Here is a 25,792-nt window from a genome sequence, read left to right as displayed (position 1 = left end):
TATCGGACAGTCTGGTGACACAGTGTCCCTCAGCTGACGAGGCAGGTTCAGAGACACCTGTACTGCCAAAAAATATCCGCCCTGCTGAACTGTCGAGGAGCAAATCCCTGAAAATCCGCCACCATCTGATGCAGGCGGTGACCTCTGACCTCAAAATGGAGAACGTGGAAAATTAATTTCCTCACTGTGATCGATGAATTACCACATTAATTGAGTGCACATTATTTCAGGGCAAAAACAATGATACGTTTTAATAAATAAACATGCTGTTGTGGAGTGATAATATACTGATAATCCAGGTGTTGTTTTGTAGAGGTTATCATTTTATCTTCTTATTTAGAAGTGCTGACTTTCTTACATATATTATTACCTCATATTATTACCTCCCAGGTGCTTTGTGGAGCCAGGTATGCCTATAAACTATACATTTGCTAATTAAAATTAATTTGCTCATTAATAGCGGTACATTTGGCAGTCTTAGATTCTAGAGAGTGGATATAGTATCAAGCTTGCTGCACAGCTATTGCTCAACTACAAGTATTCAGTGTTTTGTTTTACTAATGTGGAGACTGTTCTTTGTTTGCAATGTAATGCAGGAAGTTATGTTCAAGTTCATGTTGACAAATTACAAATTTTAACAGCAAGAAAGTGTCCAAGTCAGGACCATAGACTGTATATAATAGCATATATAGTATTTATATACAGTCAATGCTCAAGACACAGTGACATTTGACTTCCTAAATTATAATATAAAAAAAAAGTCACAATTATATTGTCTCAACTTTTTGAGTTTATTCTGTGATTCAGAATCATGAGATATCATCATATCAACAATCTTTTTTTATTTTATTCTTCTGTGAGGAAAAACTCACACTCAAATTCCTCACAAATCTCTAATAAATAACCTTAATAATTAACCTCATCATGTCCTCCTGCGTTGTAATCACGTGCAGCCTGAGCGCTGCAGGGTCACGTGGTGCGGTGGCTTCAGCAGAGCAGCAGCAGCAGCAGCAGCGGCGGCGGTGGCGGAGGAGACGCAACAAACTGCCGGTGGAGGAGCTGAGCGAAGGTGTGACTGACTGCGGGTGAGCCTCTACTCCGACGGGTAGGACGATTTAATCACCAGTTCTCCTCCACAGCTCCATTTAAAAAAAAAAAGATAAGGCAGAATTAGTATTGACGCTTGTTAATGTCGCTCCTCTGCGCTGTAAAGACACCGGCAGCGGAGTCCTTGACACCTTTCTCAGGAGTCATTTTGGTTTGTGTGCAACTCGTGAGTCCTGTTTGATGCTGAACATCGCATTTAAAGTGTTGTGATAGCGGATATTAGCGGTAAGCACCGACTAACAGACACTGTACGTTCTCACGAGAGGAACCCTACCTCAATGACACGGTGCAGCTATTTATAAAACCCCAGTCTTTCTCATAAATGTCTGTTTGTGTCCTTGAACGCCTCATGGGTTGCTCTGCCTGAAGTTTTAATGTCCAAACTTTGGATATTTCACATTGACATCATCTACATCTCTTTTGGCAATATCATGAGCATCAGATCTTGTGGTTGTCTCGCTTAGGGGCTGACAAATATGCAGGTTTTATCATCTGATTGTGGTCAACAGACTTTGGATTTTAGAGAATGATCAATACACTGTATCTGAACTGAGATCTGAGAATCAATATTCTCTGAGATTTGGCTTTTGTAACTCTATTGGAAGTCTGCAGTATAGCTGAATGACCAGTGAATGTGGAGGAATATATATTTTCTTCCTATAGACACCAAGGCTACTACATGTTTGGAGGTACCAAAATATTGTTGCATTTAGTTGATTAATCAGTTAGTTGATTGACAGAATTGACAGTAATTTATTGACTAAATGATTAAGCAATTAGTAGAAAATCAGCAGACATTGCATTCAAAATGGAAGTAATCATTAGTTGCTGTGCTAGTTGGATTATCGAAGTCTAAAACATCGGTGGTGTTGGTACTGGTGACTGAAATGAAAACCTCAGTCACAACAACACTGGCTGACGCAGGATCACGTTGGACACTTGGACGTAGTGAGCAGGAGGAACGTGCCGAGGCAGGGAAAGCTAGATTTGTCTTAATCCTGTAAACAGGATTAACACCTCTTAAAGTCCCTCGTCCCACACACACACACACACACACAGAGAGAGAGAGAGTGTCGTGGATGAGAAAGGTTGTGTGCGATTTATCATCAAGTACTGGCCACAGCCCTTTTTACCTTACGATTAGTCGATTAACAGACAATTAATCTGCAACTATTTTGGTGATCAAGCAATCTTTTTAAAGCATAAATGTCAAATATTTGCTGCTTCTAGCCTCTGTAATATGATGATTCGATGCTTTTCTTTGTTCACATGACAGTTACTGAATAATGTTTGAAGAAGTCGTCTCGGTTTGTGAGAAATGACACCGGCATTTTCACTTTTTATTCTCATTTTGTGGACATTTTATGTCTTGACCTTGGAAACAGTAGTTGACAAAACAATCTTTACTCACACACTTGTTCTGGAGCTTTCCACCAGTCTTCGTGAGCAGATTGACTTGGAACTAGAGCTCAATCAATTACTCGTTATTTTCTGACACATTTTTGCATAAAAATGACTTAAAGAATGAATCAGTGAACGAAAACTGGTTCTAGCTTCTCAGTTTCCTCTGTGATAGTAAAGGGAATACCTTTTTGGGTTTTGTACTCTTTGTTGGACTGTCAAAGCTTGACACTAATGAAAACCCTGTAATATGGTCAAAAGCTCCAGTGCAAGCGAGTACATGGACCTAGAGTTCAGATTGTTTTGTCAACATTCATCAGGGAACAAACTGTGGTTTTCTACATGATAAATCTTTTTAAATCCTCCCTCTTGATGCTCTTGTTCTCTGTGGGAAACTACTGTATGCAGAACATTATGGTACGAGTGCCTGAGTGTTGAAGCTTGAAGCGCTGCAGCGGAGGGGGTCTACGTGAAGGGCTGTGGGAGTCGAAGCTCTTACTAAATCTGGTGGTGTGTAGATGCAGACAGTGTGTAGTCAGCCCACTAGAGAGACCTGCTTTTGCAGCGTTGCTGTCATGGCTGATGACTCTGATCTAGACACTTCTGCTTTGTCCATTAACTGAACATTGCACTTTCACTTTACAATGTGCTGCGGTTCACTGCGGGGTAAAAGCCACAGCACGTTGCAGGGACACAGAGTACACAATATAACAGTGTTATCAACTGGTGCTGTAACACACTGGATCCTTGCTGTAGCTTTACTTTGTTAATTATCATTCAGTAACAATTGTGAATGAAGGACCATTTTGAACAGCAACACTGTGGCTTTAGGAATCATGCTGTAATGGTCCAACATGTGTGAAATATTTCAATAACTATTGGATGGATTGCTATGAATTTTCATACAAATATTCATGGTGTCCACAGGATGAATCCTAACGGCGACTGGCATCAACTGGTCAGATTTAGTTGAGTTCACCTCCAAAACAACTGACCAAAATCCTGTCAGCCTTATCTGACATTAATGCTAACCTACAATAGCATGTTTAAATGCTAACATTGGCATGCTAACATTGCCGGACTCCCATGCTAAATCTTAGAGAGTATCTTCAGGGTCTGGAAACTGGTTCTGCATTGGTTTTCATATTTTATAGAGAAAGGGATTTATAAATTAGTTATTATTCCAACAAATAAATGATAGATTAAAATGTTCACTCAAGTTTTTTTTTTTTAGGTCTTTAGAGAGACTGTTCGAGCGCTGGATGGCAGTGCCGGGGGCCGGAGCTGAGGGAGAGGTTATGTAAGGGCTTCAGGCTGGGGGTAATTTTCCCTCGCAGTGTTTGTGCTCAGTCTGAGGGGTTGGAAAGCGGCTGTGGTGCATGGCACAGACCAGGAGCTGGGTGGCTGAGGAGGACGGGGGGGAGCAGAGAAGGTCTTAGCAGACCCAGTTTTCCTGCTAAAATCCTGTTGGGGCGACATGGAGCTCTCAGGGAGGTTACCTCTAGAGCAGCAGGGCCAGCGGCTGCACCTGAAGTCCCCCTGGACTCTGGTGAGTTGCGGTGCTTTGGCTTTTTGGAGTTTTGGTGGGAATTTATTTGCAGGGTTTTTCTCTCATAATCAAGTGATGAAAGTATCCAATAAGACCCATACTAATGATTATTTTAATTATTGATTAATCTGTGGATTATTGTACAATTACTTGACAAATCGTTCAGTCTATGAAAAGTTAAAGAAAGTTACATATATATATATTAATTTTACTTACTTATACTTACTGTAACAAAATAGTTTCCAATATGCTGCTGACTAATTGGTTAATCAACTCATCTTTAAAGCTCTAGTCTTATCTGCTGATTGTAACTGTATCCCTGACCACCTGTAGCCCAAACACATCTGTAGACCACCTTTATATTCAGGGTGAGAGATGTGAATAATGAAACACAGAGAATAATCACGTGGGTAAAACATAGTGCGCATATATCATTTTGTTTGGTGATATCATTTATCTATTGTGAAATGCCACAGTGGGATTAAATGTCCTTTTTAGGTTTATATAGTTAATTAGATTCCTTACAAACCAAGGTACTTTACCACAGTGGTATAAAAATCCTGTAAATCCAAGTCCTGCTCATTGATTTGCAGCATTGCCCACAACGTCCCAAACAGACACAGTGTGAGGAAAAATGAAAATGAAAGAGACAAATCCCTCTGATCTCATGGTATTTACTGCCGTATTGCCCAATCCTACTTTATGTGGTAATATGATTACCTGAGACTCTAGTGATTATTGTCACTAGACTGTAGAGATAACATATGAGGCATACTATGTGTGTATTTGTGTTCTTTGTTTGTTTTCTGTATGTATAGCTGTTTTTCCAGTTCTTTTCAGCAGGTGGTTATTTGCAGAGTATTTTCTCTCTGCCATCCTTTAAGTGCATTAGAGTTTAGCTGGTGCAGTGGCTGCCAGCCATAGAAACTGAATGGTGTCAAAGTCCATCCAGCTGGTATGCAGCTCTGATTTAGTCCGTGTAAACCATTGTCCTAAATATTGAAACACGCTGCTAGAGTCTCATTGTTCATGTCACACACACACACACACAGACACAGACACACACATAGCTTGAGCTTGCTTTGAAAATGTTGTTGGTGTTGTCCACTACAGTAATGACGGGTGCAGAACCAAGGTGAGCGCGCCTAATGACACCCACATGACCAGTGTTGACGTCCTCCAGGGAAGATCATATGAAACCTGGTGCATCAAAACACTGAGCAGTAAAGTGTCCTGCTGTTTCAATAGATTAAATAATAGAATAAAATATAATTTAGAAAACCTTAGGAACACAACACACTGTCATGTGTGTAGAAATACAGTGGTGGTGTGTGGTTGATGAAGATTTTGTTCAGTAAACCTAGACTCAAACTTAGTTGCCCGAATGTATATTTTATTGCGTAGGGCTTTTTCTTTGTGAGTGAGTGACTTCCTAGTAAGGAGAGTGATATTGAGGTAAAGCTCGTCCTTGTGACAGAATCAGGTCTTGCTTTCTATTTTTTCATCTGTTTGCAAATCTGTGTGGTTTTCCTGGTGCCTCCTCTTTCCTAGACATGTCTTATGTTTGTTGATGCATCAGCTGAGCAGCTGTGAAGTGTTTTTTAATGGATGGATAGGCACTGGGTTAATACTGTAGCTCTGTAGCATTAGGCCTGTTTGTTTTCCTCTTCAGTTAGCTGATTACTGATGCTGCAATTATCTGACTGACAGCCAGAGATCTTCCTTTTTCTTGACACAACTTTAATAGCAAATCCAAATTTTTTTTACCCATCCGATGATTTTGAAATTTTGCCCTGTTAATATATTTTTCATTAGAACAGACAACCTGTATCTAAAGAGATGGGAGGAAATGTCTTTTGCAATATAAACTTGTTAATCCTGAAGTACTGATTAAACAGCATATATCAGACTTAACTAATCACCATTCATATGTGTATCAACACTTTTTACAACCCTGAACATGTTATCTATCATGTTTTATCTCTTTCTTGACTCTGTAATATTTAAGCAGCATGGTGCACAGTACAGGCTAATACTCTGAGCCGTGTTTATATTTTGAATGGATTTAGATATTTATGTTATGTTATGTATATTTGCTGTACACTCCCCAATGGGGCTCAAACTTCAGGCCTGCCTCTGATGGATCACACTGTTTCTTATACTGTGAAATCCTTTGCAACTGAACTTGCCACAACAAGCTATCTGGCCATTTTGACCCAGTCAGTGTGTGTGTGTGTGTGTGTGTGTGTGTGTGTGTGTGTGTGTGTGTGTGTGTGTTTGTCCTTTGTGGAGACAGAAACACACACTATCCTCTCTGCTCTGCACTGCTCTGGTCTGCAGCGGCCCTCGCCGCAGCAGTCGAGGGCCTGATTAAGTCACGATCAGCAGGACTCTTTTGAGGAAAATGGGACAGAGCCGCTGTGTTTAGGGACCAGCTTGCATTTCCTTTGCAGACTATTCTGATCAACAGGAGCACACGCAACAGGAGCAGTGGCCTAGTAAGATGCAGCAAAAAAAAAAAAAAAAAGGTGCTGCATTGTTTTATTCTGCTGGTAATTAAGGTCAGTTAAACTTGGTCTAATGAGGTGACTGTTGAATGCTGTCGTTACATATATGTTAATTAGTGAAAGGGCGTCTTTGTTGTTGGCAGGTGGACACCATGAACTACGTGGGGCAGCTGGCTGGCCAGGTGCTGGTGACGGTGAAGGAGCTGTACAAAGGGATCAATCAGGCCACCCTGTCGGGCTGCATCGACGTGATCGTGGTCCGACAGCCCGATGGGACGTTCCAGTGCTCGCCTTTCCACGTTCGCTTCGGGAAACTGGGGGTGCTGCGCTCCAGGGAGAAAGTGGTGAGTGCACATATTTCTCAAAGACATAATTACATTTTATCTTTGTTATCAACAGATGTAGCTACTGCATGTTTGACCCCCCCCCCCCCGATATAAATCTAACAGCATGTTGTTATATCTGCTAAAAGGACTGGTGCCTGGAAATATTTAGTAAAATGTAGGGTAACAGATTGAACCTCCGTTCCAGAGGGTTATAATTGAACTGCTGCTGCTCTCCCCTCCCCTCTGAAACTCTCTCAACATTACCATCCAATCCACTCTCTGCTCCTCACAAGAGCAGATTGGCCTTTCTCTCTATTTATAGACACTGTATAGTTGTCAGCTGAGGACTAAGGTGGGATGCACAGACTAAAGCTCTTACTGTATTCTCAATGTGTTAAGATTCATCCTATTCAAGAACAGGAGAGCCTTTACTGTTACACACTTAGCTGTGCAGGAAATCGTCCGTGGTTCACGGAGAAGACGGTTTCAGTGATTCTCTACAGTGAATCTTGTGGGTTAAAAGTTAAACCTCCTCTTGACTTCTTATCAAACGTCAGCATCTTGCAGACAGTTTGAGTAGATTTTGTTTCATCTCACAACCTTTTTCTGATAATTAAAGGATGGAAAGAAGCACTGCTGTACACACGAGTCGCAGAATGTGTGTTGACCTTTTTATTAACAACCTAATTCCACCCATGCAGCCTAATTCTGAGTTCCCTGAGAGCAGAAACCCTGGTTGTGTAGTTCACAGATAAAAGTTGTGGCTAAAGCTAAAAACAGCAAGTCGTTCACACAAGCCGTTCACTGTTTTCTCTGTAGCTTAACTCTTAATTCTTCAGTTAATTCTGTGGCACAGTTTTTTCTTTGTTTCTTTTAATCCATGAGCTGCATTGTGGGCGGCTGTAAACAAACCTCATTGATGCTTGTTGAGGACAGCTGAGCAGAACACGGTGACCTGGTGAGTGTGTGTCTTACAGAAATGTGTTGTGTGACTCCGCAGATTGACATAGAAATCAACGGGGAACCTGTGGAGCTACACATGAAGCTCGGAGACAATGGAGAAGCCTTTTTTGTCCAGGAGACGGAGCAGAACAATGTGAGTTTTGTTCAGTATGTGATGAAAATGACAGAGAATTTAATGTCGAATTTCAGCCGTTTACAGGTTGTCCGTCCGTCCGTCTGTCCCATTCTTGTGGACGTGATATCTCGGTATCGCCTTGAGGGAACTTCGTCGCATGTGGCACAAACATTCATTTGGACTCAGTGATGAACTGATTTGAACTTGGTGGTCAAAGGTCAAAGTCACTGTGACTTCACAAAACATGTTTTTGGCCATAACTCACAAATGCATACACTAATCATGACGCAATTTAACTCTAAACTAAATGTCTATAAGGATGAAATGAAGTGATGACATTTTATATACATACGGTCAAAGGTCAACTTCACTATGACATCATAATGTTCTGCATAAACACTTGTGAGATTGTGACCACATTTCCTGCAACGTAACTGGTTGGCGGGGGCAAGCGATCGCGAGGCGGTAATTCTAGTTATTCATGCTTTCCTCAACACAGGAGATCGTCCCAGCCCACCTGGTGACCTCGCCCATCCCCACAGAAGAGGCTCTGTTCAGGAGCAGAGAGCCTAGATGTGTGGGATCGGTGGCGGAGACCGGTGCGCCACTGAATCCAGAAGACCCGGCGTCTGGAAACGCGCAGCTGTGCTCCAATTCAGCCGGCAAGAAGAAGAAGAGGCGCCGGAGGAAGCACAAAGCGGAGCCACGCAAGGAGGAGCCGACAACCACGCCTGCAGGCGGGGAGCCGGAGCTGTGTGAGCTCAGTTCAGACGAGGAGCACAACGCACACAATGGGCGGTAAGCGCACATGTTCGTGTTCCGTTCGTTGTCGTCTGTCGTAAACCTTTTGTGAACTTAATGGTTTCCTGTCTTCAGGGCGTCTTCTCTCTCCACGATGAACAACAGCGTGGACCACAGGCAACATTCCCCCCTCACCGGCCTCGAATGGGACAGCTACCCTTTCTCCGATGGAGACTGGTCACCCTCCACTACGTACGCCCCCTCCCCCTCCCGCTCTGCCCTTTCAAATATTTACACAGTTCATACAAACAGAGAGAAACGATAAAACATCATTAAAGACCCACTGTATGAAAACAGACAGGGCTGAGTGAAACAAAACACTCCCTCAAGATCATTAGCGCTGACTCAGTGGAAATGTGGTGTGTGCTTACAGCAGGGAGATGTCCGAGCCCATGTCGCCCAAGAGTGACTCGGAGCTGATGGTGAAGCCGGCAGAGAGCATCCTCAGGGCCGAGTCCCACATGCAGTGGACGTGGGGCGAGTTTCCAGAATCTACCAGGGTATGGTAGAGATCTAGACTTGTAGAATCTGGTCTAAGACACGTGAGATTGGCTGTCTGGCTCATATGCTCCGTTTATTTAGAGACGTAGGTGTGTATGGATTTTTAACCTTCATCTTGTTCTGTACTCTTTTGTATGCAGGTCAACAAAAAGGACAAAACAGAGCCAAAGACGCTGATCATCACTCCCTCGGAGAACACGCATTTCAGGGTTATTTTAAGCTCAGAAGCGATGGAGGAAGAGTCACGGGATGAAGAGAGAAGCACAGATCCAGTTTGCAGTATCGTTAAACCAGAGCCACGGACCATTAAACCCGATCAGTGCGACTGCAAACCACAGCCCCCTGAAGCGTCGCCACATGATGCAAATGTCACCAAGGACGAGCCAGACCTTTCCAGCTCGGCGTGCAGCAGTTTTACTTCCGAGCCACGTCCCGGTAACTCTGACCTCAACACAAAAACCGTGCGCAAGGCCAGGTGGACGTCTTCGCCGCCCGGCCGCAGGGGCAGCGGCTCTGCTGCCGGCGGAGGCAGCAACATGGCCGGAGACGCTGCAGCAGTTTGTGCCGACACAGGAGCCTCCTCCAAACCCACGGACTCCCCCAGCAAGAGGAGAGGTAACACGACTTCCTTTTACACCTCACTCTCTCACACTGTGTTTACGTATTTCCTGCACTTTGTGGTCGTTACTGCAGGTTTCATTTTCATTCTGTATGAATATAAAAATGACCTTTCAACTGAAGAAATTTTAAGCATAAGTGTCCTGAAATGCCTGAAAAGCAGGAGGCTAGAGAAAGCTCCTCAGCAATTGGTATATTTATGGCAAACATAAGAAAATACTAAAAAAAAAAAATGTTATGAAAAGTTTAAAAACAGCAAAAAAGCATAGCATCATTTTAATAGTTGAATAATTCTTATTTTGCATCTTAAATGACACGGAAATGTTGAGTAGAACTCCAGATTTCTCTGTGTGACGGTAGTCTACACACAGTCTTAATGTAAGTGAATGTTGACAGGAAGGATGTGGTTTCTACTCGGGCCTGAGTTCAGATTTGGTCTCTGGGACTGTTCTACATTCATATGTTTAAAAGAAAAGGAAGTGGAAAAAAAAAAAAAAAGCAAAGAAAACAACAAAGTCAGCGATTTTCTCAGTAAACTTCTTTCGTCATCGTTTCCGTTTCATGCAGGTGTGAGGAAGAGGAGCCAGCATCAGGGGCCTGAAGATATTTACCTGGATGATCTGAATGCACTGGAGCCTGATGTTGTTGCCCGTTACTTCCCGAAAAGGTACAAACCCCTGAAGTCCCGTTACCGCTTCAGACACCTTATCTCATTTGGTGTATGCGCAGCACATGTCCAAGCTCTCAGTGAGCACATTTAAATTACTGAGCCACAGCTGTAAGCAGAAGCGCAGACGCAGTGAAAATACCTGGTACCATTGAGAACTTCTAGAACAAATAAGAGCGACTGCGTCTCTTTATGAAAGTCAGTGATTTGAAATGTGTAAGACTGGACTGTGGTCGTGTTCTTCAGTGAGTCTGAGCAGGTTCCTAAACACTGGGTGGAGATGGGACGGCGCTCTGGATCCCAGTCTCCGCAGTCGGTGGGCAGCGCAGCAGCAGACAGCGGCACCGAGTGTCTGTCCGACTCTGCCGGCGACCTCCCTGACGTCACACTGTCGCTGTGCGGAGGCGTCGGCGAGAACTCGGAGATCTCGAAAGGTAATTAATCAGCTGTATTATCAGCTGTCATTAACTGCAGCGTCACTGATAAAAACTTGTTCCCTGTAGGCAAATTATCTTATCTCTGAAAAAAGGATGTTAACATTTATTTTGTATTACAAGAATGGAAACCTTTTCCCATTAAATCCTTTACACAACCCTGCACATTGCATGCCTGTGACATATGTGCATTTGACCCTTTTACACATTTTATTTTATTCTATTACTTGCGTAGGTGACTAATAAAGCTTTCCATCCTTGGACTACTTGTGTGTGAGGACTCAGTAAGCAGACATATACATGAGATATTGTGTCTGTCCCTGCTTCACATCTCTTTCTTGTTCCATTTATTCCAGAAAAATTCATGGAGCACATCATCACCTACAACGAATTTGCAGAGAATCCAGCGATTATTGACAACCCCAATTTGGTGGTTAGAATCGCAAACAGGTGAGTCTTCCTTCTCCCTAACGGACACGCTCTCTCTCATCAGATGGTTCATTTGTATGTTATTGCATGATGTTCACATTACAGCTAAAAAAAACCCCAAAAAACTTTTGTTTTCTCCAGGTATTACAACTGGACCCTGGCAGCACCGTTGATACTCAGTATGCAGGCTTTTCAGAAGAACTTGCCGAAGGTATCATCCTCTGCTCTGATATGACGTGCTCATAGTGTGCAATTTGATCTCATGCTGCATCTGCACTTTTTTTTTTAAATTTTTTTTGTTTATGTCTGTTTGCACATGAATTATTAATGTGAAGGCTACAGAGGAGGCCTGGGTGAAGGAGAAGATGCCAAAAAAGTCTGGACGCTGGTGGTTCTGGAGAAAGAGCAGCGTGAAGCAGGTACTGAATGTGTGTGACTCAGCCAAAAGTCTTTAGGTAAGATTATGAGTCACACTCCCATCTGTGTGTGTGTGTGTGTGTGTGTGTGTGTGTGTGTGTGTGTGTGTGTGTGTGTGTGTGTGTGTGTGGACCGTACTGTGGGAATCGCATGCCGTTTGAGTAACTTTGCATTGTAAATGAGAGACAAATCGGGAACAGGCTTCAGGAACCATTATCTCCCTGTTTTGCATTATGTAAAGACTTGAGCTGAATTTACGCCATGTATTTCACTGTATATTGATTTTTAACAATAGATATTTATGTCAACGCATTAGAGGCCGATAATATTTCTTCCTCTCCTCAGTCATCATCGGAGACCAAATTAGACAGACAGGAGTCCCTGAGCAGAGAGAGCCCTGCCCTCCACCAGGCCCCAGAAACACAGTGAGTCAGCAACAAAGCTCTGGCTTCCTCACAACGCTACGGTCCCACACAGTGACACAAGCAGTGTTGGGTAAACATGTGCCACACAGACTGGATTAGCATGTTAGTCAGTGAGCAGTGCTGCTATTTCATGAAGATTCAGGACAGATACTTTAGATATCGTTTGAAGCAGTTTTTAAAGAGTTAAGTTTTTTGGCTTCGTGTTGGAGATTTTTTACAGATGCTTTCGGTTTCAGTGTAAAAGAAAGGGATTACAAACAAAAACATTGTATATTTACAACCCAAACAGGCAGATATACAAGCAGATGAGGAAGTCTGCCACCCTCTGGTGACTGTAAATGATTCTGCAGACCCTCAATCACATTTTCACACACTTTCTGTCAATGTGTTGCCATGTTACTGTGCTTATTTTGACATAGAAGTGTCTGCACCTCAGTCACCATCACGGGTTGATTTGACCTTTGTCTTGATATCGGTTGCTGGTCTCCCTCCTTCAGACTGCGTTCTCTGTCCTGCAGACACAAAACAGCAGAGTGGTCCAGCGACGACGAGACTAAAGAGCTGAACGCCGTGGCGCCTGCTCTGACATCTACTGAGCGCGTGCAGACAGAAGGACCGGCACCAGCGCCTTGTCACTCCTATAAGAAATCCCTCCGCCTGTCCTCTGACCAGATAGTAAGAGCATAGATGGATTACAGCAAGATAGGACACAGAAATGCATGATTTGTACGCAGACAAATGACAAGTGGAGCTGTGCAACTTACCTGTAGAGAGAACATAAAGAAACAAGAGCATGAACACAGCTCAGAGAAAACAGAGAGGTGAAGGTATGAAATAAAAAAAGCACTGAGAGATACTTCCTACTGACGATCACTGAAGACAGAGTGGTGCCAGTACTGGGCCTAAGAGTCTTCATCACTCTTCTGCTTCTTCATCAGTGGCCAGATTGACACGACGTTTAATGACCACATAAATAATGCACATAAAATCAACCCTGTCCTAAAATACTTCATATTTTTCACAGCAACTGGCCATGAAATTGACTGAACACATTTGTGTTGTAAAGAAGAAAAACCCTTTTCATTTGATGAGTCTTTTTTTGTGATGCCACCCCTCAGGACATGTTTTATATTTTAGCTCTGTTACGGTTCAGGCCCAGGAACATCAATAAGTCGATGTTATTGTGTCATGAATGCTGCAGCTTCTAGCAGCTTTTTTTGTAGTAATATATCTGGATCAAATTTCCTTCTATATCATCCTTCTATATATTCTTTAGGTCCACCCATTGAGGTTTAATTCAGCCAGTGAGACTGTATTTGCCTATAAGAAATGCTTTTATGTCTCTCACAGGCCAGCCTGAAGCTAAGGGAGGGGCCTAATGATGTCACCTTCAGCATAACCACTCAGTACCAGGGGACGTGTCGCTGCGAGGGCACCATCTACCTGTGGAACTGGGACGACAAGGTTATAATCTCTGACATCGACGGCACCATCACCAAGTACGGGAACATTTCTGCCTTTTCACCGTATTTGTAGTTTATTCTCAGGCCGTGATGAAGACTGTCCTGCTCTTCATCTTGTTAGACAAGTTTGATAGTTTCAACCTCAGATATATTATCACATGATTCCTGAGTGTTTACTCCCCAGATACTTTTCTTCCCACAGATCAGATGTGTTTGGACAGATCCTGCCTCAGCTCGGTAAAGACTGGACTCACCAAGGAATCGCTAAGCTTTACCACTCAGTGCACGAGTAAGACTAATGACTGAAGTACTTTTCTCCGTTTCCTGTTTTCTGACGGTACGAAAAAGATGAATAGAAAGATCTAACCCATTAATAAACATCTGCCCACTTCAGGAACGGTTACAAGTTCCTGTACTGTTCGGCCCGAGCGATCGGCATGGCTGACATGACGCGAGGATATTTGCACTGGGTGAACGACAGGGGGACTCTCCTGCCTCAAGGACCCCTCATGCTCTCCCCCAGCAGCCTCTTCTCTGCCTTCCACAGGTAAGAAATCCTTCCCCTAAGCAGGTCCTCCTTTGATTTCAAATAACTAGTGTTTTTAGACACTGTTCTTCCAGCAAATTACAGTGGAGATCAAACACAAAATGAGGTGATTTATCCCAGTGAAATGACAGTAATTCTGCTTTTTGTCTTTTGTTCACCTGTCACTTCATCCTGCACCTTGAGTGGCTGAATTTTTTATTTTTATTTTTTTAAAACCTCAGCCATTTCATTCAGCATTCGCTCTGATTGATAACCTTACCCTAAGTCGATCAAAAAGCAATCAAAGGTCAGAGGTCAAGTCTTTAATCCTTTCTTTGTAATTCTCTTGTTAGAGAGATCATAGAAAAAAAGCCTGAGAAGTTCAAGATCGAATGCCTCACCGACATCAAGAACCTGTTCTTCCCAAACACGCATCCCTTCTACGCAGCCTTCGGAAACAGAGCGAGTGTAAGTGGAACGTTTCTGTTTGTTTGTTTTTTCCAGGGATTTTCTGAGCTCACTGTGTTGTACGAGTATTCTTGGGTTCAGTTCAATGAAAATGATTGTCTTTTTTTTTTTCCTGTCTTCAAGGACGTCTTTGCCTACAAACAAGTAGGTGTGCCTGTGTGCCGCATATTCACAGTGAATCCCAAAGGCGAGTTAATCCTTGAACAATCCAAAGGCAATAAAACATCGTAAGTACTGAAGCGTCCCTGCAGCTGTTGTTTTTGCCTGTCAGCTGTTTCTCTCGCACGTGTTTATTGTTCCCGTTACTTCATTTTTTTTTTTTTGTATTTTTATTTTCCAGTTACAGTCGGCTGAGTGAGCTGGTGGAGCACGTTTTCCCTTTACGAAGTTCACAACACAACGCCACCTTCAGCTGCCCGGAGTTCAGCTCCTTCTGCTTCTGGAGACAGCCGATCGCTGAGGTGTGTTTTGAGGAGCTGCTTTAAACTCAGACCAATATTAATGTTAAATTAATTACTTGAAATCAAGTGAGCTCAGAGCAGTAATTTATTGTATGCCTGTATGCACTGGCTTAATACTGATGATAGTTCTTTAATATAAATTCAATATATATTAGTTTTGTATTGTATTAGACACATTCCTGTTTAGTGAAAAAGTTTGGGATATTGATGTATTCCATGTTTTTGTGCCACGTCATCTTATTAAGGGTTTATCCCCTTTATGCACTTGGTATTGTTTGTGCTTGAGGTGTAGTGGACGGCTCTGTCAGCGTTTGGGATATGAAAGTATCAGTTGTTTTATCATTTGTCACAGCGCTTCTAAGAAGAAAATTGCCTAAGCACTTATTTAGGCAGCGCAGGTACAATAACTGTGTTTAAACTGACGAGTTCGATATGAAACAAGAACGATCACCAAACGCACAGTTCATGCTGTATTTAGAGCAAGTGTGCAGTCGTCCCTTTAAGGCCTTATTCACTCTATAACGGTGTCATTTGATGTATACGGATCTTATATCTTTGCTCCGGGGCTTAAGGATTTTGCACAATGATGCTAAAAAAAAAAGAAATGTGAAATGATTTTGCTCATAGGTTATAACTGCATTACTTTGAAGAAAAAGCACTTTCTGAACTGTAGATACTGCTGCTATTTGGTATCAAGTATTTTTCCAAAAAACAAGATTTAGTTTAGACGTACGGTAGAAAACTATTTTTGATGAATTTTGAAGCTAATCTTTGAGATGTTTTTTGCCAGACTTGTGAAAACAAACTACAGTATATTATTAATGTTAATGCCTCTTTTTTTTTTTTTTTTTTTTTTTTTTTTTTTTATTATTTTGCTTTTCATGCTCGGTAACAGCTGTCAGTGAAATTTCATGCATTCTTTCTATGAAAGTGATAAACTTTGTGTGACGAGAACACACAGTATTTTCTTAGTTTTTGTGTCAAATTTCACTTTTCAATGAAGAACTTTTGCAGCTGCTTCAAGTGTTTTCTGTAGGTTGTTGTGATTACCTCGGTGGTAATCCGGTTGACATCATGTGACAGTGCAAGCACAAATATATTCAGCTGTTTGATTTGCTTTGTATTCGTTAGACAGTGTGAGGGGTCGGCTCTGAACGCAACTTATGTAAGATCATTTTTGTGGTGTGTCAAAAGTGTAGATCCTAGTGTATATAGACTGTATATATATATAGTATATTTACTATATGTAATGTATTAAGAAACTGTTGAATCAAACATCCTTTGTTGGATGATGCTTTAATAAAAACAAAAAGTGTGTCAGAACAATCAAAACTGATTTTGCACATTATTGACATTTTAGCACCAACAAGGAGTATATCTGCAGTAATGAACACGGGTGTGAACTGTCGGATGTGTGAGGTTCCTTCTGGAGGAAAAAACACAGATTTCTTCCCAGTAATTAACAAATTGATCAACTGGAATTTAAATTTTAGCAGTAACATATCTTTAAAATCAGTGATTACAAGATTTACAACAATTATATGTTCAAGCAAAATATGTATTTGGTAGGTCTAGGTTGTAAACAAAACTTTACAATAGAAAATAGAAAATAACTAATATAAAAACATTATATATTAGTACTCATGATAGAAATAATCTCTTATTATTTGGAGACTGCATTAATTCTTTTTGTTGTTGGTTCTCTCTCTGATAATAAAATATCACAATTAGCGTCACAATTATCCTCCACTTATGGCTTATGTAAGGTGTCAGTTGTCTCTGATAGAGGCAGGGCTACCGTTTTGATGGGCTGGGGTAAAGAAGCACAGCACTGAAAGACGACAGGATCTCAGAGGAGGAGGCCGAGATGGCGAGTTTTCCGGCCGTCATGACGAGTCCGGCTCGGTCTCCTCGCTTCAGGGAGAGAACCAGGCTCAGCGAGGTTGAACTGCTGCAGTTGCATTGTTCGTGTGACACGGGCGCTGCCGCTCCAGACAAGAAACCCGTCGAGTCCAGCCTCTGGATGCTGCGATTGGACACCGAGAGGACCGCCTCAACCTTCTCCCCTCGCTGGGCCGCGAGCACGGCGCTCACCAGGTAGCGGCCGTCTGTGGGAGCCGTGAAAATACCTGAGGACACAGGGAAGATGCTGATTATGTGTCAAAGTTGAGGTAGAGGGTATTTTATGGAGGAAAACGTGGATTCATGCTTCACTGTTTGGGCCTGTGAGCCTGCAGTGATAGTTACCTGTATGAGGGTCGTAGTGTCCTCCGTCGTTGACCAACACCTCGTTGAATCGAATGATTCCAACCTCTCCTTGGAACGGCGGCAGAGTCAGACCGGCTGAGAACGACACCCTTTCATCTGAACACAGGAAAAGAAACATCACACGCTGGCAAACATTACAGTAACTGAAGCGGCATCTTGTTTAATCAGTCAATAAATTCTGACCTAAAGCCATGGCAGGTTTCTGTGGAGATGGTCGATGGAGCGAGTTCACATCTGTTGAGCGAGAGGAAAACGGTTCATCCACACTTGAAAGCTGCATCATTGTTGTGATGCACCATAACAATTAATGAATTTACCTGTGTTTAGTGGAATCCTGATCTTAAGCGACTCAGTGGATTTGACTGGAGAAGCTGTGAAATAGAGGAAAAAGGTGAAGCGCATGCTGGGAAACGTGCAGCACAGAGTGCATATACACGGGGGGGGGGGGGGGTCTCACCTGGAGCTCCAGCAAAACCCTGAACAGGCATCATGCTCCCGCCAGTCCCCTTGGGCAACTTGGACGAGGTCATCTTCCCGGGGGGACCCGCCTCTCCGGCCTCTATCACAGGTGGCTGAGGGAGAGAGGCGTCCACGGAGCCGACCGCCACTGTGAGGCTCTTACTTGAGCCCTGGGGAAGTCCTGCGTCCTCCACTGCAACCTGAACACCTGAAAAAGACAGATATGCAGTGAGCGATGGGACAGAGGCTGCAGGTCAGGCAGAGACAGATGCAGGGCCAGATGGTTGGAGGTCAGACGTGTCACCAAACCAGCTGGTGTTATAGTGACACTAAAACTTCACCCTTTTCACTCTGTAAGAAATATCTCCCCCATAAATCCAGTTAAAAACCCTTAAAATTATGAGCAGATGAGCTTTTGTAAGTTTTTCTGATTATGCCCTGTGTCTCCTTGGAGACTGACTGCAGACCAGGATGTAATGGCTTCACACAGATATAACTAATAAGTTTAAAATGTCTGCTTTCCATTTCGGCGCGTCAGTATCTCCTATTGAGCCTGCAAAATGTATCGCAGCTATTACTGTTGCTATCAGTTACATCTGTACAGCTCTGCTATCGTAAGAAAAAAAAAAACTAAACATGCAACTTCATCACACTGATGCAACATCGCCTGAAACGACATTGTGCAACCAGAGATTCTGTGTCACTGTGTGGACAGCTTCTACTGCATGAATGGTGCGACCAAATTTATTGATGGGAGACACTTTTTCAGTCATTTTTCGAGCAAAACTACATTTCCTGTTTTTTTGTTTTTTTGTCATATGAGAGTAGGTTGAATATCCATCTTCCCAAACTGATGTCTTCACTCAACATGTTTTAAACTTTGGCACTGATCTGCACCAACACAGAACCTCATAGGGGATAACATGCAATTATGTGTGATGTTGCACTTGTTGTCACTTTATGATAACCAATCAGGATACGTGCAATTGTGCTCGTGTTTATGGTCGGGGCTACCGTCGACTCATTAACAGCCAAACAGTGAGCGGTTATCTGAGCCTCTTATTATGGACATAAACAGAGAAAATGACAGACCTCTGCCTCATCTCCCGTCATATGGTGATCAGCTCTAAAACCGCTGCATTCCTGAGAAGCACAGCTGAGACGAACCCTGGAGTTTATCAACAAATCAAAGCCTCCTGGCTGCGGGCACGTAGTTACTCTCAGGTCTACAGCGAGACAAAAGGCTTCGACTCTGCTGCTCCAAAAAAAGGGGAAACCAGCACATAAAAGACATACCAGCAGCATACCAAGGCCCGGCCACATGTTCAATCAGCACACAGCCTGTCCCCTCACCCCGGGGGAAAGGGGTCATTTAGTGTAGAAGCTGGAGAAAGTCTGCCTGTTAAACACAACATGTGCAGAGGGACCGGTGTGTGACCATAAAACAGCACAGGGGGGGTTGAGTCTACGTATATACACACATGTGCATGTGTTTTACTGGTCTGCGTCTGTTAGTTGTGTCGCTCCTCGTATAAAGCGAGGCATGTGCTCCAGAGAGCGGGCTTTGATGGAGAGCGATTCAAAACTGATTTCAGACCTAGTGCCACGAGGATAAACGAGACAAAAGCAGGATGTATATACGTACGCATGTGAGAGTATGTGCCATGATGAAAGAGGTGCGCCGTAAACAAACGCAGCTGGATCTGGTGTCGACCTCAAATTTGCACCTTTCCACTGAAACATGGAGAAAAGCCTCAGTTCCCGGGACACAACAGCCCCTTGTGTCACAAGAATGGCCATTTTCCCGCATTACATACAATGACTGCAGAGCAATTTGATGTGTGTTGACTTTATGAGTCACTGTTCGCCAAAACACAGTGGGCTCTTAAAGACTTTGATTTAGGAATCAATAAATCCGGCCTGAGAATTGAGCGCTCAAAGCAGAGACTGCTAAATGTCTTGCGTCAGATAATGTCACACCCACTCTGTCAGGATAAACAAGTTGCCACAGTCACAGCAGCAGAAGGCTTCATTGTTCTTGAAGGCTTTCTGTCAGGCACCATCTTGTTTTTGGTTCATGGGGTTATCATGGTTCACTACTGACCAGAGTGTCTCACCCTACGAGTGGCCTTATCTCTCGCATTGACCTACAAGCCTAACCACTGAGCCTCGTCAGGAGCAGGAAATCACGCTTTATTATCTCAGCGCATCCCCATAATAGAGCTGCACTATGCTGTTTTAAGAACGTTGAAACCACCTTGTCAAACTCAATGAGAGGACATGGATGTTAAAGACCAATTCACTACTACTGCGACTCAAACAATAGCTCATAACTGAAAGTTTAAAGTGTCCCGTGGAGTTTTCTTTTAAACAAACAAAAGTTTACATTCAGTGTGTCGCGTGTTGTGTATCCTTGATGTCCTTGAAGAAAATGCACTGCCTTTATGGGAACATACTTGTAAGGAAAACCCTACAGTGCACCTTTATTTGTTTGGGAAATTGGTTCAGTTTTCAGAAACCGTTTCTCACTGTCTCAGAGATCAATTATTTTGTTCCTTTATCCCCTTTAGTGTTTATCCTCCTCCAGCAGTACACTTTGACAGTTTCAAACTACTATTTCCAATGTGAATAATTTGTGTTTTTCCTCAACTTGAAGCAAGGTGAATACAGCTGATGTGTACATTCACTTGAAATACGCAGCTCAATGTTGAATGAAGAAAAAGGGTCTTCAAGCAAAAGCTCAGTGGCTTATGAATTTCTCTTCAGTTGTATCAACGACTATAACAAATTGAAGCAAAAACTTCATGGTTTGTCTGAACTCAAAGCAACAAAATCAATTCAAGAATGACATATTACATCTCTCTTCACCTCTCTCCCGACCCTCTCGTTTAAGGTTAACAACTGGTATGACATCATGGTAAACACAATGACAAATGGCCCTTGAGACCGCCGTGCAGCTTTGAGTGTTCGCACTGTTTATTTCAGCAGAAAAGGAACTCGGCCGTGAAAGTTAAGAATGTGAGAAAACTTCAGACGGCAGTACAAAAGTGACTGTGCTGAAGAGGCTGAGAGGAAAAGGAGTGATAGAAATTTTGATCCAGTAGTTCTTAATCGAAACACAGAGCAGCTCTTGGCTCTGAAATAAAGACGCCCATGAGTGGTCCTTTTGAGGATCATTGATAAGCTGTGTGCAGATCTCTGTAATTGACCCCTCTAAAAGCAGCGTTTTCCACTCTCTTGAGATAAGCAAGGAGGGAGACAATAGGATGAGGTGGCTGGAAGGGTAAAGACAAACAGAAAGCCAAGCACAGAGCAGCCCCTGACATCACTGAGAGTGAGTGGAAATCATGAATAATCGTGCTCCCACTTGCAAAACTTCCCAGTGACAGAATGATGAATTAAATGCTATATTATGACAAAAACCATGGGGTGGAGTGGCAGCATTTCTCAGCCACCACTGATTCAGTATTTGGCAAAAATGAGTAAAACTGGCATCTCCAAAGCACACAGCTAAATCAGGAGTAAAACTGAAACATACTGGTCCGGCTTGGACTGGAACCACAACATGACCCAGGACTATTTTATTCCAGTTCACCTCCCATAAGATTCTGGACTGGATCACACGCTGCATCATCTGCCACATAAACCAGCTGGTCCCAGAGGAAGAGACTGGGCTCGTAAACATTATGGGCGTGCTTCTAGTTCACATTTACAACTATGAGAGTCGGTGAAGTCCAGCTCGGTCTCATAGGTGTCATTAATGAGAAAACTCATAAAAGACGTATGCAACATATGCACCGATATGGAAATCTATGTTCTCAGATATGCTGACAGCAACGTAACTGAGTCTCACAATAACATCCAGTATTAATGATAAACAAAAACAACAGATGCACATGATTAAGCTGATGTTCACCTTAATGCAAGGCAAACATTTTACATCCAAAAAACTACATATATATATGTATATGTTTATGTATGTGTGTGTGTGTGTATGTAGAGATAATGGACTAACACACACATGAATTCACACTTGGATGCAGAAAAAAGCCAAGTGAGCAATATTTTCTTTGAGCCAAGGCATTGCTCAACACAATTGGGGTTTATTAAATCAAGCATGTGTCTTCAATCAGCCCTGCCTCCTTTAACTGAGAACATGGTTAAATTAAAATCAAACTTCCTCTCACTCACACATTGAAATACGCACCACTAGAGAACATCCTGCGAAGGGATCGCACAAGCTGCAACGCCTGTCAACATGTTGACATTTCCACCCATGACTGCTCGGAAGTCATTAGTACATTTGGGTCTAACCACATGCATCTTTGAACTTGGTCCTCATTTTGATTTCAACTGTACACCCATAACGTTTTGTGGCTGCAGCTTGCACATCTGTGACGCTCTAGTGGTGATGAAATCTGTCCACAGACATATTACACTTACCAAACTACTCAGAACCACCGACAGGAGGTTTTCTTTTTGCCATGAAGACATGCACACACACTCACAAGGCGAAAACAATATCAGCCATGCTGTTGTAGCTGGTTAATGTTGCAACCTCTTCAATAACACAGCCAAAAAAAAAGTTTGGTTTGTGTTTGCATTACTGTACAGACAGCTTACCTGTCTTTGCGGCGTTGCTGTCGGTTAGCACCTGAAGGTCTCTGGCTATGTTGGCAATGTTGTTCTGGAGGTCCTGGCAAATTCCCTTCACCCCTCCAATATCTCGGGCATGGGCTCTAACTGTGCCATTCAGCTGGTTGACACAAGTCCACAACCCAGTGACATGTTTATTCAGCCCATCTTTGATCCTCTGGAGGCTACTGGAGATAGGATCCAGCTTGCCGCATAAACTCTCCACACTAACAACGCGGCTGTCCACGTGGGCAATCTCCTTCTCGACATCTTCAGTTTTTTCCCTGCACTGGTCGGCCTCGGCTTTCACCTCCCTGCCCAGCTCGTCCAGCCGCTGTCTCAGCTCCTGATGCTGTGTTTTGTGGAGCTCCAAAAGGTCCTTGGCCTCCTGCTCCGCCCCTGTTTTAACTTGACCCCAGGTGGAGTTGAGGCTCTGCAACGTCTGAGACTGTTGGTGGACTACATCTGATAGAGAGTCCTCCAATCTGCCCATGTGGCCTTTCACGGAGCCGAGTTCACTGTGTACATTCTCAATGCTAGTGCTGTAGTTGAGGAGTTGCCCCTCCATGGCTCCAAGGCCATTTATCTGGGCTTTCAGACTAGTCTCCATAGCACCTATAGCAGTTTTGCAACTCTCAAAGTCTTGCTGAAGGTTTTCTACAACAGTTAAATTAGCCCTTTGCTCCTTTGAGCAAAACTGGTCCAAGACATTGAGTCTATCCTCCAGAGTTTGAACAGAGCCCTTTAAAGAGTTAACATCCGTCTGCACCATATCTTGACTCTCTGGCTGAACCCCAGATTGGGAGTTGGCGCTTGTATCAACCAACAGGGTCGTGAATCTGTCTTCCATGGAGGCCAACTTGTCCTCAAGAGTCTCCCTGAGGTCTTTGATGGCCTCTGTCCGTTCTTTCTTCAGTTTCTTCTCCACAGCAAGGCACTGCCCTGCCACAATCTTCTCAGATGAGTTCAGATGGATCTCAAGGTTTTCCACACGAGTGAGAACATTGTCAGATACTTGGTTGCCTTCCTTTACTGGATCAACCAGCTTGATCTTAAGGTCCTCGATCTCCTTGCGGAGATCGGTTTCCTTAGAGTCCATGAGCTCGGCGAGGCTGAGGTAATTAGCCTCTTGCCCCTCACACTGCTCCTGAACTGACATGATTTTATAATCGCAAGAGTTCTTCATGTCTGCCAGTTTGATATCCATGCCCTCCATCAACTCCTCTCTCAGAGCACGGATCTTATCATCCAGGTAGGCACGTAGGTCTGTATCACTAGCTGGGCGTGCAGGAGGAGGTGTGGACAGTGGGTTCTGGGCAGCTTCCATGAGCAGACTGATCTGTCCATCATGGCGGTTGACACGGCCCAGCAGGTCATCCAGGGTATTAGTCTTGGACTCTAGGTCGTCTGTAACCTGGCTGATCTTGTTCATTACTTCTTCCATTGGTGTTGTGTCATGGTCAAAGGAGAAGTCCTGCACCTGAATGGTTTGTGTTTCTGCGCCTCGTGCACTGGCGGGCTGTCTGAGGTTGTTCAACAGTGTGACCAACATTTTACTGGCATCCTCCTGGAAGTCCAGTCTCAGATTGGAGGACATGTCAGTCATTCTTGCCTGCATGTCAAGAACCATCTGGGACAGTTGCTGCACCTCCTCCTCCAGGTGTGTTGCACTTTGAGATCCTCTGTGGCCCCATGGTGACCTGGGACCTGTCTGACCTCCAAACTGCCCCTCCCCTACCCATGGGTGATTTCTCTGACCCTGTGTTCTCTGTTCTGGAGCTGTAGGGAGAAATTTCAGAGAGAGGGTTAAGAAACAAGAATACAAATGCTTTTATATTTGCATTTAATTTTGGTTCACATATTTTGATGGTTTATTTCCTTAGTTATAGTCGTGTCTTTCACCTTGTGGGACTGGAATATGTCCAGCGGCAGACGGTGCATGAGGCAAACGCTCTACTTGGAGTAGCATTAGGTCTTTCACCTCCCTGCAGTCGTGGCCCTGGTAGCCCGGGCAGCACCTCCACTCCAGCTCTGTTACTGTCTTGTATGCAATCTTATACATGGGCCTGAAGTGTGTCCGATATCTGGAATCATTTAACACATGAAGACATGAATTATTACTCTGCTTTCTAAAAATTCACAGATACTGTACAATGGCACATTTGTTCAATTCTCCTTCTCAGAAATACAATGTAATCTTGGAATACAAATGTAGGAAAACTCTGATTGTTGGCAACTGAGACTAGATAGACAGTCACATTTGCAATTAATTAATCATGAAGTTAGGAGGAATTAGTTCCAGACTTTCCTGCCATCCACTTTTCTCAGGAGTGTCCTTCTTGCTCAATGGACACTGAAGCAAAACAATCAATCCATATTTGCCATTTATGAAGATTGAACACAGATGTCTGAATAATCAGCTTTTTTGCTTTTAAGTCATGTTTTTAAGATTATTCTAAGAGTAAAAATTAATAATAATAATACATTTCCGTTAGTCCCTCTTAGACACCATTCATTTCATATTCACGCATATTAAAGTGTTAATGGTTTTCATCCTGAAAGCTTTTTTATTTTTGACCCTGAAGGAAAAAAAACTATATACTGCAATACAAAGTGTACTATGATAACACAACTGTAAATAACATGTATTAGTGCACATAGGAATTTTACAGAGCTGGATAACACACAATAGCCTACTATAAAAATACACACAACTGACTCAGCCCACAACGTAGATGATTAACATCAGTATTTTTTTAAATAGAAGATCAGTCCAAACTGTATGACTGTATAAGAGTATTGCCTCACATTGTTAAAAATACTAACAAAAGCAAAGACTATCCGCCCTCCACGCAGAGTCCAGGACTTCTGGGAACTTACATCACTTGTTGCGCACAGTTTGGCAGCTCCGGTGGACACGGTAAAACCTCCGGCTGCACAAAACTCTCCGTGCCTCCCACGACGGCACAGCTCACGTTCTTGTGCACAACGTAGGCGCACCAGTTTCTGCAGGAAACCACCGGTTAATCACTCAGGGACTGAATGCATCCATTTATGCACAGACGATAAGAATAATAGGATCACACAAATTAATCAACACATCAATCTATGTTTCATTAACGTGCAACATGACCTAAAATGTATAGAAATCTACTTAACTCACTTGTTTCTTTGTCGTGTGTCCGTGCCTGAATGCGCGTTGTTCTGGAAAATGCTCTGTTGGAAAGGTGATCCAGTGATGAGAGGAAGCAT

General features: G+C 43.1%; 2 protein-coding genes across 3 annotated transcripts; one reads left to right on the top strand and one right to left on the bottom strand.

The window, feature by feature from the left end:
• Positions 1-1,030: 1,030 nt before the first annotated feature.
• lpin2 (lipin 2) lies at positions 1,031-16,022 on the top strand. Of its 2 annotated transcripts, none has more exons than XM_022767140.1 (20): positions 1,031-1,085; positions 6,708-6,908; positions 7,891-7,986; positions 8,468-8,766; positions 8,845-8,961; positions 9,143-9,269; positions 9,411-9,885; positions 10,456-10,555; positions 10,802-10,989; positions 11,346-11,439; positions 11,560-11,629; positions 11,754-11,837; positions 12,181-12,260; positions 12,779-12,935; positions 13,611-13,759; positions 13,926-14,012; positions 14,118-14,270; positions 14,603-14,717; positions 14,841-14,944; positions 15,058-16,022. In XM_022767140.1, exons 2-20 carry the CDS (start codon positions 6,717-6,719, stop codon positions 15,200-15,202), a joined length of 2,832 nt encoding a protein of 943 aa, XP_022622861.1. In that variant the 5' UTR covers positions 1,031-1,085; positions 6,708-6,716; the 3' UTR covers positions 15,203-16,022. The 2 variants fall into 2 exon arrangements, with proteins under 2 accessions (XP_022622861.1, XP_022622860.1); XM_022767139.1 differs by having other exon boundaries at positions 1,039-1,105.
• On the bottom strand, positions 16,014-25,792 carry emilin2 (elastin microfibril interfacer 2). Its single transcript, XM_022767141.1, has 9 exons — positions 25,704-25,792; positions 25,421-25,546; positions 24,443-24,624; positions 22,529-24,319; positions 17,904-18,113; positions 17,764-17,817; positions 17,630-17,680; positions 17,426-17,542; positions 16,014-17,307 (listed from the first exon to the last, which is right to left on the bottom strand). Exons 1-9 carry the CDS (start codon positions 25,790-25,792, stop codon positions 16,973-16,975), a joined length of 2,955 nt encoding a protein of 984 aa, XP_022622862.1. The 3' UTR covers positions 16,014-16,972.

This window comes from Seriola dumerili, unplaced genomic scaffold (assembly GCF_002260705.1).
Source record: "Seriola dumerili isolate Sdu_G_001 unplaced genomic scaffold, Sdu_1.0 BDQW01001124.1, whole genome shotgun sequence".
Lineage (NCBI taxonomy): Eukaryota > Metazoa > Chordata > Actinopteri > Carangiformes > Carangidae > Seriola > Seriola dumerili.
Note: the sequence above shows the minus strand (reverse complement) of the source record. Positions and strands in the feature narration are given on the sequence as shown.

Coding starts and splice junctions, on each gene's coding strand:
- lpin2 (XM_022767140.1), top strand. CDS start 6,717: ATGAACTACGTGGGGCAGCTGGCTGGCCAGGTGCTGGTGACGGTGAAG. Junction 12,261..12,778: donor CACCAGGCCCCAGAAACACA/GTGAGTCAGCAA, acceptor TCTGTCCTGCAG/ACACAAAACAGCAGAGTGGT. Junction 14,271..14,602: donor CTCTTCTCTGCCTTCCACAG/GTAAGAAATCCT, acceptor TTCTCTTGTTAG/AGAGATCATAGAAAAAAAGC.
- emilin2 (XM_022767141.1), bottom strand. CDS start 25,792: ATGCTTCCTCTCATCACTGGATCACCTTTCCAACAGAGCATTTTCCAG. Junction 17,818..17,903: donor GGGTTTTGCTGGAGCTCCAG/GTGAGACCCCCC, acceptor TCTATTTCACAG/CTTCTCCAGTCAAATCCACT. Junction 17,308..17,425: donor ACACTACGACCCTCATACAG/GTAACTATCACT, acceptor CTGTGTCCTCAG/GTATTTTCACGGCTCCCACA.